The sequence below is a fragment of the Leptosomus discolor genome, chromosome 2, assembly GCF_034619465.1.
Source record: "Leptosomus discolor isolate bLepDis1 chromosome 2, bLepDis1.hap2, whole genome shotgun sequence".
In the NCBI taxonomy this organism is placed as follows: Eukaryota; Metazoa; Chordata; class Aves; order Leptosomiformes; family Leptosomidae; genus Leptosomus; species Leptosomus discolor.
The window spans coordinates 77,933,864-77,948,489 of NC_141392.1; the positions used below are offsets into that span (position 1 = coordinate 77,933,864).

At 40.9% G+C, this 14,626-nt stretch overlaps 1 protein-coding gene across 1 annotated transcript in view; it reads right to left on the reverse strand.

The window, feature by feature from the left end:
* Positions 1–14,626, reverse strand: part of CRYBG1 (crystallin beta-gamma domain containing 1) — a 101,140-nt gene that overhangs the window by 20,589 nt on the left and 65,925 nt on the right. The window contains exons 6-14 of the mRNA XM_086461330.1: positions 12,556–12,603; positions 12,334–12,452; positions 10,843–11,005; positions 9,726–9,865; positions 4,285–4,411; positions 3,928–3,963; positions 3,399–3,541; positions 3,011–3,137; positions 2,775–2,920 (exon numbers count right to left, since the gene is read on the reverse strand). Coding sequence (XP_086317456.1) covers positions 2,775–2,920; positions 3,011–3,137; positions 3,399–3,541; positions 3,928–3,963; positions 4,285–4,411; positions 9,726–9,865; positions 10,843–11,005; positions 12,334–12,452; positions 12,556–12,603 — 1,049 coding nt within the window. The remainder of the gene's footprint in view (positions 1–2,774; positions 2,921–3,010; positions 3,138–3,398; positions 3,542–3,927; positions 3,964–4,284; positions 4,412–9,725; positions 9,866–10,842; positions 11,006–12,333; positions 12,453–12,555; positions 12,604–14,626) is intronic.

Sequence of the window (14,626 nt, forward strand, 5' to 3'; positions counted from 1 at the left end):
CCTGGATTTTATGCCTGGCCAGTCTCTGAAGAACACTCAAGAGCAAAACATTTTTGTTTTTAAAAGAAGTCAATCCTCATCATCTTAGGATATTTTTTTCAGGATGCCTTTACGATGGATTTAGCAAAGACGTTAAAATACTGCTTGTAAACCTTCTTCAGAAACACAATAGCTGAAAAATTTAGAGCTCAGTTACCTCAAAATGGAATATTCACTCCCCAAATGTAGAGCTAGGCTCACTTCAGCATACAGTTTAGAGATGCATTTTAGCTTAGAACTTGTTCAGCAGTACCTGTGCACTGCAGTGTCAGGTTTTCTTTTCTTTGAGATATCCTTTAAATTACAGAGCAATCAAATTAATTATGTGGGAAATACAGACCATCTGCTATCTGTTACTACTACAACTGCTTACTCTGGATACCTGTAGTTAAAAAAATCACTATGAAAGGTTCTGGGCTTCTTACTTTTTTTTTTTTTTTAATGAAGTATTTTCAATATGATACTAGGAAGGTTACTTTGAAATATTGTGACAAGCTTTTACGGAATCTGTCACAGTTCATCATGACATCATTTACATTACAGTCAACAGCTAAGGAAATTGTTCAATGGATTATTCACTGCTCTACGAATTATTTCTTGGAAGGAAAGACATAAAAATTTTCTACCTGAACAGTTACTTAACACTTAAAATAAAGCATTTTATTACCAAGCATGACTTCACAGAAATAATTCAACCTTTCTGACACAGTAGCATTTAGTAAGAACACCAGTACAAAAAACCCCAAACGTCACAGTATCTTTGGAAACAAAAATCATAGAATCATTAAGGTTGGAAAAGACCTCTAAGATCATCAAGTTCAACCATCAAACCAACACCACCATACCCTGAAGTGCCACATCTACCCATTTTTTTAACACCTCCAGGGATGGTGACTCCACCATCTCCCTGGGCAGCTTGTTCCAATGCCTGACAACACTTTTGGTGAAGAAATTTGTCCTACTATCCAATCTACCACCCCCCCCACCCCCACCCCACCTCAGGGCAACCTGAGGCCATTTCCTCTTGCCCTATCACTTGTTACTTGGGAGAAGAGACCAACCCCCACCTCACTACGACCTCCTTTCAGGTAGTTGTAGAGAGCGGTAAGGTCTCCCCTCAGCCTCCTCTTCTCCAGGCTAAACAACCCCAGTTCCCTCAGCTGCTCCTCACAAGACCTGTTCTCCAGACCCTTCACCAGCTTCGTTGCCCTTCTCTGGACACGCTTCAGCACCTCAATGTCCTTCTTGTAGTGAGGGGCCCAAAACTGCACGCAGGATTCGAGGTGCAGCCTCACCAGTGCCAAGGACAGGGGCATGACCACCTCCCTACTCCTGCTGGCCACACAAGGGTCATACAAGACTGTTAAAGAGTTAAGTGCTAGTCACCTGTTATGAACAATGCACCTAAATGTTTTAAAAGTTTATTGCTATAAATTACTTCCTTAAGAGACTACAAGGTGAGATTACAAGAGCAGTAGCAGGGTCTGTGGGACAAGAGCTTTGTTTACAATGACTTCTAGCAACCTTTATCATCAGAGTATTAGAGTCACTCTCAATTACTAGAATACTCAAACTCAAGTATGATTCCTATCTCAGATGCAACAGACACATTTACTAGAACAACTACACAAAGAGCGACCCACAATTTGTTTCCCAACCTTCAGAGGTGACTCTTTCCCGTGAATGTCCCTTGCGTATTACAGAAAACAAAAGGGCACAGTGGCTTCAAAGGTCACTAGGCAGAAAAAAACCCTGCTGCTGCACCATATTCATATAGAAATTAAAAGCATTCCTCTGGAATGCACTGAGCTTGATTCCGCAGTCTTTATCAAGACAAAACTTGCAGAGATATCGCACAGATAACACACAGAAAGATTTGGCGGGGTAAGGAAAAGCTTTCAGCAAGTCACCTGCATACCATGCAGGGAGAGTGACTGTACATCTCATACTCTTTTGGTTCTACTGCTTTAAGTAATTTGGTATATTTGGAGACATGACTGCTAATACCCGTCTGTATTTCCAAAATATTTTGATGCAGTCTGCAAGGCTGTGAAACTCAATCTGCAATTGATGTACTGAACAGCAAAGTCTATCAACTTATCAACTGCGTGTGACAACACACGTGGCACAAAGAGTAGCAGTTGTCAAGGGCCATGCCAATGTAAAGTTTTGGGAACCACTGCGTTAAAAAAACCCACGGTACTAAACCACTATTAACCTGTAGTACCCACTGCAAAAGCAGTGCCACTTTCCATAATAGTTAAAGTCTCCTTAATATCAGAACGTATTAGTGAGCATGGTAAGAGTTATCTCCATTTTAAACACAACTGAGAGAAAGATCAAGGAATTTGCCTCTGGTCAGACACAAGAAGCCTGCAAATTAGTTTCAAAACTGGAAATTAGTTCCGTAACAATTTTGCTGTGGAAACGCTTTAAAAAACACAGCCACAAGAACAAGCTATTTCTACCTCTCTGATGAAATGTCATCTCATAATTTCTCAGTAAGTCAACATTTCCTGGGACCATCTGATCTTATTGCGAGGAAAAAAAACCTGGTTTACTGTACATATTGACAAAAACTTTACTTTTCACATTCTGCAGTCAAAGGCAGAAAATTTATCTGAAGACTCCACACAAACATTGGAAGTCAGTGCCGAAAAACATCCGCAAATACTATCAAATTCTTAAAAGAATAGCACATTTAAAATTAAACAGCAATTAAAAACATCACTTACACGCCACTTAGCACATTTATAGACTGTGTCCTCAGCCCATATCCAGTGTCTTTCAAATTGGAAATAATTCCTAACACATTAATATTGGAACCCTTTGATCCAAAGTCTTTTTCACTGTACATTATCATATGGGAACTTGTGAAGTCCTGTTAAAACAAAGAGAAGCATCATAAGGAAAATGCAACATGATGTCTTGGTGCACTAGGAGATGCCTACTACACGTTCTTGGAACTTACACCAACAATCGGTCGCAGTGACTGCAACTCTTCATCATAGCCACCCCAGTCTTTCCAATCCCGATACGCTCCTTCTTCCAGCAAGTACTGGTGGCCTTCAAACCCAGGCTTCTCATAAGCGACCCAACTAAACAGCAACAACAATAACAGAGACTGCGTGTGAAAATGGACAACTGCCACTCCCGTGTCATTATGGAGCAGATACAGATGTGTGAAATCTGTCGTTTTACTGTGAATGTTCGCATATTTAACCAAGGCATATATCTAAACTCCAAAAGCAAGAAAACAGAAAATAAACAGGTACTGAATCTATCCGATGCAATTTTCAGCCTATGGAGTTACTACTTCAGCTGAAGGGATAATATTGCTGGTGTTTTCCTACACTTACAGTCCTCCCAGTACTTTCATGGATCCCACTGATGTAAGTGGAAGTCTCGTCTTTTCTTCTGATTCCTTGTCATCAAACATAAAGATCTCTGATTCTATTTCCACATGTCTCCCTTCAAAGAAAGGCTTCTCATAAATGATTACCTGTAGCAGAAATGAAGTAAAAGAAAAGTTGCAGAAAGCACGATAAATTCTGACGACAGGTTTTGCACGGGCACACTGAGGGACAAGACAAGATTATGAAACTAATTAGTGGGATCTCTCTGCTCTCTTCAAGAGGTCTTTCCCTTAGAGATGCAACATGATGGCTTAAATGTTCATTATCCAGCTGCATTATCTGTTAATACTGTCATACATTTACGTGATGGTTGCAAAAACATGACAGAAATTGCATGGTGTGCTCACATACAGTAGGCCCAGCCACTAAATCCATCTGTAGTTGGTACACGATCAAGATACATTTATCTACCCAGGTGTAGTCCATGTGCTAAAAAACACCTTTGGACAATCAAATAAACAGTGACTTTTACCTTTGGCTCTCCACTGAATTCAACTTTGCGACCACCCTGTTAAAAAAAAAAAAAAAAGAAAGAAAAAAATAAGTTGTCTATACTTAGTTAGATAACTTACATGCAACTGTAAGAGTCACCAACTTTTCACAAAATGACAGAATTAAGATGAAACCTTCCTTGAAGAACACAAGTGAAAATAAGAAGGCAGATATGGATGCAACCAAATGTTGAAAGTTCAAGAATTTTATAGACTAAAAATGCTGGTTTTTAAAGAGTTACATTTTTGTGACTCATGAAAAATCTAGTCTCCTTAACGCATTATTTCCAACACATAAACACAAATCATGTAACTTGCAAGTAATAACAGTATTTTACCATTTTCAAGGGCCTCATGGACCTAATGTAGGCTTCCTTCTTCTCCCAGAATGCTAAATTAGGATATTCACCAGGCTCCAACATTAAAGGGACTCCCTGGAAACCAGGTTCTTCATAAATTAGCCATCTAAAGGTGGGGGGCAGGGGGAGGAAAGCAGAAGATAAAAACCCCAAAACATTTCTGAACAGTAAAGAACAAGACAATATGCTTACTTTAGAAAAGACACTATCTCACCCTTAATAAAACTTTGTTTCTTTACAATCAAAATTACCAACCACAAGCTGGCATACCAGCAAACTTCTGTGCCTGTGCAGGAACCACAATAATGCATGTGTTTTGTTTGGGGGAAAAAAAAATAAATCAGTACAATGAACAGTTAAGAATTTGACTCTGTCTTATCTGAAGACAACCTAAGTTTTAAACCAAAGTTTCAAGACTGAAGGTTATTCTGTATTACTTTTAGAATACTTTTAAATATGAGAACCAATTTTTAAGAAGTTGCAAGATCTCTACTAATCTAAACTTGGATATGCTGCAAAATCTGTTCAATAGCAAATTCTAAACTTGTATTATTTACTAATATGTAGAAAAACCTGACAACTCCTTTGAAATCTACTTCCTCATGGTTTGTAACTTCCAATAAATCTGCTTTGAAAGACATAACTTTCAAAATTCCTGATAGGGACAGCAACAGTAGTTTTCCAAAGCTTTTTGAAGACAATCTTAGCCAGTAATCGCTTACTGGAAACAAAGAAACATACTGCTGATCTCTGCATAAGGATGGCATATACTTCTTGCAGTTAAGATTTACTGATCTCTCAAAGGCATGGAGCAGTAGAAAACACATACTGAACAGGACCACTTTACGCAGCCAACCCTTTAATCACGTAAGGATCAAAATATGTACATCTGGTGACATCAACAAGATGTTACAATAATCCATCACTCTATCATGCTTAAAAGGCAGATTCCAAGCCGATGTAAACTGGCACAAGTTTGTATAGTTTCATGGCAGACATACAGTTCCAAGAAACAAACAAGGAGCTTTAGTTTTATTGCTGTCTATAGTCAATGATTGATATATTGTGTGTCTTGTAGTCACACACTGAAGTGGTTTTCCCCAGGACTCAATATTGGGAGCAGTTCTGTTTAATATCTTTATCAGTCATCTGGATGAAGGGATTGAGTGCTCCCTCAGTAAGTTTGCAGATGACACCAAGCTGGGCAGGAGTGTTGATCTGCTTGAGGGTAGGGAGGCTCTGCAAAGGGATCTGGACAGGCTGGATGATGGGCCGAGGCCAACCGTATGAGGTTCAACAAGGCCAAGTGCCGGGTCCTGCACTTGGGTCACCACAACCCCATGCAGCGCTACAGGCTTGGGGATGAGTGGCTGGAGAGCTGCCCAGCAGAAAAGGACCTGGGGGTGCTGGTCGATGGCCGGCTGCACATGAGCCAGCAGTGTGCCCAGGTGGCCAAGAAGGCCAACAGCATCCTGGCCTGTATCAGAAATAGCGTGGCCAGCAGGAGTAGGGACGTGATTGTGCCCCTGTGCTCAGCACTGGTGAGGCTGCACCTCGAATCCTGCATGCAGTTTTGGGCCCCTCACTGCAAGAAGGACATTGAGGTGCTGGAGTGTGTCCAGAGAAGGGCAACGAAGCTGGTGAAGGGTCTGGAGAACAGGTCTTGTGAGAAGCAGCTGAGGGAACTAGGGTTATTCAGTCTAGAGAAGAGAAGGCTGAGGGGAGACCTTACCGCTCTCTACAACTACCTGAAAAGATGTTGTAGTGAGGTGGGGGTTGGTCTCTTCTCCCAAGTAACAAGTGATAGGACGAAAGGAAATGGCCTCAAGTTGTGCCAGGGAAGTAAAAATTTCTTCACCAAAAGGGTTGTCAAGCATTGAAACAGGCTGCCCAGGGAAGTGGTTGAGTAACCACCCCTGGAGGTCTTTAAAAGATATGTAGCTGTGGTGCTTAGGGACATGGTTTAGTGGTGGACTTGGCAGTGCTAGGTTAATGGCTGGACTCAATGATCTTAAAGGTCTTTTCCAACCTAAACAATTCCATAATTCTATTACTCTAACTTCACTGCAAGAATTCAAACACATGGAAGACCAAGGAGCAAGTACAATCAGAAAATGGAGGTGCACTGACTCATTTTTGTTGGCAGCTTTTAGTAAACAACAATTAAGCATGAATGCTGGGAAACTTTAAGAAGATACAACCACACCCACATGGCAAGGTGACTCAGAATCAGAGCCTCCCGCAACTGCCAATACAGTGGATATGCCATGCCTGTAAACTAAAGGAAAGAAAAAATCCTGCAACGTGCAAAAAAAAAGCAGCAACAATTCACTTAGTTTCTCCTCCAAGCAATCTGCAGAAGTGACTTCTTTCTACATGTGTGTAATAACGAACTGACATCAAGTGCCTATTTTGCTTCCTGGTGCAAACAGTAAGGTGCCTTCCCTCAAGGGATCCAAATGCAACAGCAAGAAGTTAACACTGCAAGACTTTACACCAATTTAGTGCAAAAACCACTATCATACTGGTACAAAATAAGGACCAGTCTGAAGTCTGAGAGATGTGGACAACCTCTGCTTCCTTTCCAAAAATTTTGTAATGTCACTATTGACAGAATGCTTTTAAGTGAGGGACAGCAAAAAAGTAGAGAGGTAGATGTAGTCAATTAATAATCAGTCTACAAAGAACATATCTGATTTCACTACTCGTGGCAGACATGTAATTTGGATTAAGTTTGTGTTTCAACAGAAATAACCTCCCGTCACAGAATTAGCTACTTCCTTCTCCAAGTGACAGAGGAGCCAACAAGGACAGATGCTAAGCTGGACCTTGTTCTCACCCACAAGGAGGGGCTGGTGGGGAATGTGAAGCTCAAGGGCAGCCTTTGCTTCAATGACCATGAAGTGGTGGAGTTCCAAGAGCCTTAGGGCAGTGAGGAGGGTGCACAGCAAGCTCACTACCCTGGACTTCAGGAGAGCAGACTTGGGCCTTTTTAAGGACCTGTTTGGTAGAGTACCATGGGACACAGCCCTGGAGGGAAGAGAGGCCCAAGAAAGCTGGTTGATATTCGAGGATCAACTCCTCCAAGCTCAGGAGTGATGCATCCCAACAAAGAGGAAGTCAGGTAAAAACGCCAGGAGGTCTCCATGGATGAACAAGGAGCTCCTGGACAAACTCAAACACAAAAACAAAGCCCACAGAGATCAGAAGCAAGGGCAGGTAGCCTGGGAAGAATAGCCTGAGCCGGCAGGGATCAGGTTAGGAAAACCAAACCCCTCATAGAATTAAATCTGACCGGGGACATCAAGGCCAACAAGAAAAGCTTCCATAGATACATTGGTGATAAAAGGAAGACTAGAGATAATGTGGGCCCTCTCCAGAAGGAAACAGGAAATCTGGTTACCCAGGGTATGGAGAAGGCTGAGGTACTCACAACTTTTTTGCCTCCGTCTTCACTGGCAAGTGCTCCAACCACACCGCCCAAGTCACAGAAGGCAAAGACAGGGACTGGGAATATGAAGAACCACAAACCGGAGGAAAAGATCAGGTTCAAGACCATCTAAGGAACCTGAAGGTGCACAAGTCCATGGGACCTGATGAGATGCATCCCCAGGTCCCCAGGGAACCGTAGATGAAGTTGCTAAGCCATTACCCATCATATTTGAGAAGCCGTGGCAGTCTGGTGAAGTTCTTGCTGACTGGAAAAGGGGAAATATAACCTCCATTTTTAAAAAGGGAAAAAAGGAAGACTGGGGAACTACAGGCCAGTCAGTCTGACCTCTGTGCCTGGCAAGATGATGGAGTGGATCCTCCTGGAAACTATGCTAGGACACATGGAAAATAAGGAGATAATTGGTGACAGTCAACATGGCTTCAGTAAGGGCAAATCACAAATTGTGCCTGCCAAATGTGGTAGCTTTCTATGATGGGATTACAGCGTTGGTGGACAGGGGAAGAGCAACTGATGTCATCTACCTGGACTTGTGCAAAGCATCTGACACTGTTCTGTGCAACCTCCTTGTCTCTAAACCGGAGAGATATGGATTTGATGTGCGGACCAGTCAGTGGATTAGGAATTGGCTGGATGGTCAACGGCTCAATGTCCAAATGGAGACCAGTGGTGAGTGGCGTTCTGCAGGGGTCGGTACTGGGACCAGTGCTGTTTAACATCTTTGCTGGCGACATAGACAGTGGGATTGAGTGCACCCTCAGCAAGTTTGCTGACGTCACCAAGCTGTGTGGTGCAGTCGACACGCTGGAGGGAAGGGATGCCATCCAGAGGGACCTGGCCAGGTTGGAGAGGTGGGCCCGTGGAAACCTCATGAAGTTCAACAAGGCCAAGTGCAAGGTCCTGCATAGGGGTCAGGGCAATCCCAAGCACAGGGACAGTCTGGGCGATGAGTAGATTGAGAGCAGCCCTGTGGAGAAGGACTTGGGGTGCTGGTGGATGAAAAGCTGAATATGAGCCAGAAGTGTGCACTCACAGCCCAGAAAGCCCATCACATCCTGGGCTGCACCAAGAGAAGCACTTGTCTTTAGTTGGGCAGTTGTTGATAGTTAAATAGACTATTTGCAGCAAGGCAAATGCTATCAGTGCTCAAACACAATACGGCCAACAGGTAACAACCAAGGTGTGTACACCCTGTAAACTGTTCTGCAGGACTCAACATCACTGAAAGCGGTTCCACTCTCTCACTTTTACGGAAAGAAGCCTCCCTCTTCTGCATACTTTTCCCAGTACCACTTTGAGGCATATTTTCAGTATCGATTTACAAGTTTGTTTATTAAGTTATCAAAACTACCATTGGTACAGTGTTTGGATTGTTCCTTAGAGTCTCCTTTCTCATAAAAGCTTGCTTAGTTCATAACATACTTTACACTCCTAACTCAGATGGCTAGATTTTTTCAGGTGACATAACATACATGTCCTAAACATCACCATAAAAACACCAATTAAAATGCCCTGTGAAGAATGCTTTCCAGAGTCCACACATGACACTAAGTCTTATTTTGAAACAGCAGGGCTTGAAAATTTTCTTCTTTTCAAGTTTAGAGGAAAGCAAGTAGGAAATATGGTCTTATAGTAACAGTTCATCTCCCCACTCTCACTTATGGTAAGTTCACCCGAATGAGAAAGAGAGAAGCAGCAAACTCATTCCTTCACTACAAATACACAAGGGGTACTCTGTCTTTACTACATGTAAACAGAAGAAAAACTGGCTCTAACAAAACATTTTAAGAGGTCAGCCTCTCTACGGGTGAAGCATTACAATGATGTACTAACACTACCGTCAACAAATACTACCAAAATATAGGACTAGAATAAATATAGCCTGCTTGCATGTCTGACAGGTGTAACCAACAGTTTAAAACAAATTCCTTTCATAGCAGTACACATTCATACAGAACTATGCACTTACATGCCCCAGTGTACTTTGATAGAACAGGTCTTCTGAGTGGTGCCAAACACCCCTGTTTCTTCAGTGTCGTCAAAAAAGGAAGTCACGATTCCTAACCCTTCCGGTTCTGTATACAAATCAATTCGGCAAACCCTGTAATCCTGAAAAATTAAGATTGCCATAATCACTTAATCAGCGCTGCGAGTTCTGTAATTAATGTGGATAACTAAATCAGTTTTGAAACACCTGTTTATTTTAAATTGTTCCCCTCTTGTCAATTAGTACTGCTATCAAATGCCTATAATAAAGGTATAACTAGGCCAGCTTGCCTGTCTCTGGACCAAGACAGTCAGTCAATCTCTAATCACCGTTTACATTGTTTACTTTCTGCCATCTAGGCAGGAACGCACCTTCTTTCATCAGTTAACATCTCTTCTAGCAAACTAAATCCTAAAATAACACCAAGAGAATTGTGATTTAAACAAGAATTGTAGTTACAAGCAATATATATTCCACCTTTTTCCTTTCCTAGTCAAGCAACTTTACAGCTCATGCTTGTTTTGACAACCTGCAAAGGTAACTACTTAATGGTAGTTAAAAGTGCATGTAGGAAAGTCTGTTCCACTATGTGTGAAACCCCCTGGTAAGCCTGTGCATACAAGGCTGTTTTTTGGCTATCAAACAAGGTTTGGTGTTCAACACTAAAGTTCATGTTGAGTGTGAGTTTGGTTTTTATTAAAAAAAAAAAAACAAAAGAAAAAAAAAAAAAAAGCCACACACATCTTTTGAAAATATGACTCTGTGGAATTACTGATGGTTTTCTGGGATGTTTTTCCTGAGAGATTGGCCAGGCTAAAAAGGATATGCCGTACATAGCATTTTGGAGGCTATTCTGATAAAAACCACTAAGTTTTCCTCCTGCCCTATCCTTTCAGTGGATATTACCATAATCCCCATTGTGCAAAAGCCCCCACATTTATTTTGTGATTAAACAAGAAATTCAACATGGAAGACTGTTTCATGCATTTACAACTCATGTTACACTCATGTCCTAATACACCAACCACACTTTGTCTCATTGTAAAACATCACCAAACATTAAGATCTCTACAAAATTTTCTTTACTTATATTACTTGCCTTAACAACATGTTTTATTGAACCAATCACTGCAGGCTTTAGAGATTTGCATTCATTTTGCTCTTCAGAAGTACCTGCACCCCAAATATCTGGGAGTTCCAGCTCTCCTTCTTCCAGGGGAATAGAGGGGCCTTCAAAATTTGGTTTCTCATAGAGTATCCAGCTTAAAATTAAAAAAATCCCATTTTTAATGGTGGTTTATCAAGTATGATTTGCAAAACCCATGATCATGCTCCCATTCAACAAATCCTTTCATAAGAAGTATTATTTCCAGACCCTTCCTGCCACCCCAATACAGCTTTTTTGCCAAACACTGGTGATGCAAGCCATTTCTGGTCTCTGTGATACTTTTAAAAGCAATAATAAAAACAAAGTGCCTACTGTTGACTTTGTAATTTCATCAAAAACTTCTCCACCTTTTTAAATTGATGATTTGGGGCAGCAACACTACAGTCTTTTGCATGAGATACTAATCAGAATGAATTTGTAGGTCAGAAAGTGCTGACACCGCAGACTCCTGCATCATGTATAAACAGACAAGTTACTTGTATCCTGTGAACAGCAGCCTGGAGTTCCATAGAGGCTGGTATAGATGTGCCAAAGGATGATAAGATTGGTCAGAAAACAAGCACAACTTTATTTTTAACGGCAGGTTTGAATATCTAGCTAGATAAAAACTCCATTTATCTGCAAACACAAAACCCTCCTCTGGAGCTCTCAGCTGAAGGGGGGCGGGGAACAGTCTCCTATTCCATGCCAGAAAAGAGGACCTGGTTCACACAGATAAAAATATTTTCATTCCAGTTTTCTGAAGCTAAATAGCAATCAGTGTGCTTCTCAGTACCTCCTGCTGCAGCTAGCCCTTGTTTCTGCAGCTTACTATCAGATCGCTACTTTTGAGAACCTGCTATTTAACTGTATTATAGCCTGGCCACAACTTAACTTGTCATGCTATCCACACTAATAATGGCTGTTCTGTTAATGCTACAAAGAATGTAGGAGATTAAGTTGGGTTTAATTACCCTTAGGCAATCTAGCTTTTAGAGCAGAATTCCCTCTGGAATATCAGAGAAACAGTGAATTATCTCTACAGCACCACCTTATACCTTTGGACATGGAATTGATCTTTTGCACACAAACCCATGTCGGACCTGGCTTTAAAATCCTTTGCTAGCCTTTTAGTCCAAAACAAATACACCCATAAAGGGGAGACAAGTCAAAGTGCAGAACAGAATCTGTCATTTCATCCCACATCTATGCCTGGTGAAATGATGCACCCCTCCAAATGGTAATGTCCACTCAATTTGTCAACAAAATAGGTTTCCCAGCCCAGAACCTCCTACTGCACAGGTAAAATGCCACATTTCTTGCTCATAAGTGTCTACGTTACATTGCCATTTGCAAGGCAGATTTACTGTGAATTACACACTGGTTCTGTTTCGAAAGATTTTTAGATAGACCAATGATAGAGAGTAAAAATTAATCTCTTACCATCCTCTGATGACTTTAACTAAAATTGTTGGTGACAGAACCCAAGAACTGCAATCCAGAACATCATGGAAAACTTCAATACCATTTTTTTGATAGTCTGATTCACAGTATATCACCAGCTGTGTTAAAAACAAAACAAAACAAACACCAACAACATATAATTCTATCTTGCTATGCTCTAAATATAGAGAGAAACAGTAAAGATAGTAAAATTGATCTTACCTTGCCAGGTCTGGGATTGATTTTACTTTGTCCATTCCTTGAAAGTGCCTAATAGACAGTGGGGAGAGAAAAGTCACAAAAAAGGCCACCCACCCAAACTAAAAATGTAGTCAATAAAGATGCTCAGCTGTAAAAAAAAAAGGGGCTAGTGAAACAAAATAAAAATTAGTCTGAATAACAAAAAGCTGGTAACACCTTCAAGTACACCTACTTACTGCTTCAATTCCTTCTTCCTCCTGAAGAACAATATCTTGTCATAAATGTACAAATTTACACACCTTTTTTTCTTTTTTTTTTAAACTCTGAATTATCATCTCACTGAAGCCAACTAACCTCAGACTTGAAGTGCTTTAAAATCCTTCTGATCAGCTTCCTATATACTCCAGGAGTTTCATACCAAAAGACTAACAAAACTGACGTTAAAAAAGTACATGCTCTACAATGATGAAGATATTAATGAAAGTTTAGGTGTCTGGTAACCATAAAGCATGAAATAATTCTGAAGGTATATATGAAAAGACTGAGGAGGCATGATGGCATATACATGTGTGAGCTAACTAGCATAATCAATTTTATGCTGAACACCTTGTAACAAGACAGGTTTCATCAAAAAGCATGAGACTGTACAATAAGTGATAAACTAAAAATGCCGAGAACAAATAAAACACATTGAAGTATACAAAACCTAAAACAATGCTGAAGTCAGTGGTAAATTATATGATATAGAATATATGGGAAAATTGTGGTTGCATCACGTAATCTTAAGAAAGCTTTGCAATTATGCGTTTGGTTTCCTGGCAAGGACAGGAGTGACATTCTGGGACAAGGTCCTGCTCTTCTAGGAACTATTCATACAAACAAAAAAAACCCAAACAGATCCTGCCCCCAAACAGGCTGCAGCCTAAGATAACCAGCAACATGTGGAAGGAACTAATGAGAACGTATTACTCAGCACACAGAGCAGGCAGTGGTCTCTGGACAGAGTTCCTAACCACCATCAGGTTTTTGTAGGCATCATCGAGACATGTTGAAGCATGACCGGTTTTTTAGCCTGTGCTTCAATTCCAGTTAGAACTTGCTCTGTGTTTTAAGGAATGCCAAAGTCATTGTTTGGGGATGCTCTTAAGTCTTTTCCTTCACATTACCCATTATCCATTGCATCATCATTTTCTTAGTCAGTGGAAGATGCACAGTAGATACACATCGTAGAAAGATTTTTGGTTCCTGTCTAACTTGAGCAAGACGATTCAGAGTCAGCATCAGTGCTGCAGAAGTCCTGGCACCCTTCGGAGGCCAATGGGCTTCTCTCAAGAGCAGTCTTATGTGTGTACATACCCCCCTGCCACATGAGGCTTCCACACTTTTCAGTAAAGTTGAAACTCACTCAGGAACAACAGTTCAAGTAGCAAAAAAAAACCAAAACCAGTACTAGTCAGGTTTTGAAATCCAAGCAGGATCATTCAGAGTAAGAAAGCCTTTTCATCTGACAGCATAAGTCTACACCACTGCAAATAATCCCCCTAATTTTCAACCCCACACTAATTAAAAAACTTCCCACGAGATAAAAATCTATATCCTCAAATTGCAAGGTACCATGGATGATTTCCTTCTACCAGGTGAAGAAGAAAAGAGTTATTTCCACTGCTCCCCAACTGCTTTTAGTAGAACTGCAACAGCAGGTAACCATTAGCTTTGGAAAAGTATTTCTCGAAACTCCTTATATGCTGCTTCAGTTCTACAGGTCACATTAATCTGCCCATTAAACTTTGGAGAACACATTTCTTCACACAATTCTTGGATCTCCCGATTAATAGTTTTCCTCTGGGGTAACAGCAAGGGCTCACAGCAACAGAAATAGCAGATATTATAGGACATTGGTTCACCATTTTGAAAACAGAAATTACAAAGTTCTCCCACATTACAGTAAAGTTGCCTTGAAGGATGAATGTAGGTCTGCCTTCACTCACGATGAATAGATGCTCATAACCAAACAAAGGGACAGCCCTCCACTGTAGCAGCACTGCCGATAATCACTACTATCCAGTTCTCAAAGTATTCTTAAAGAATATAT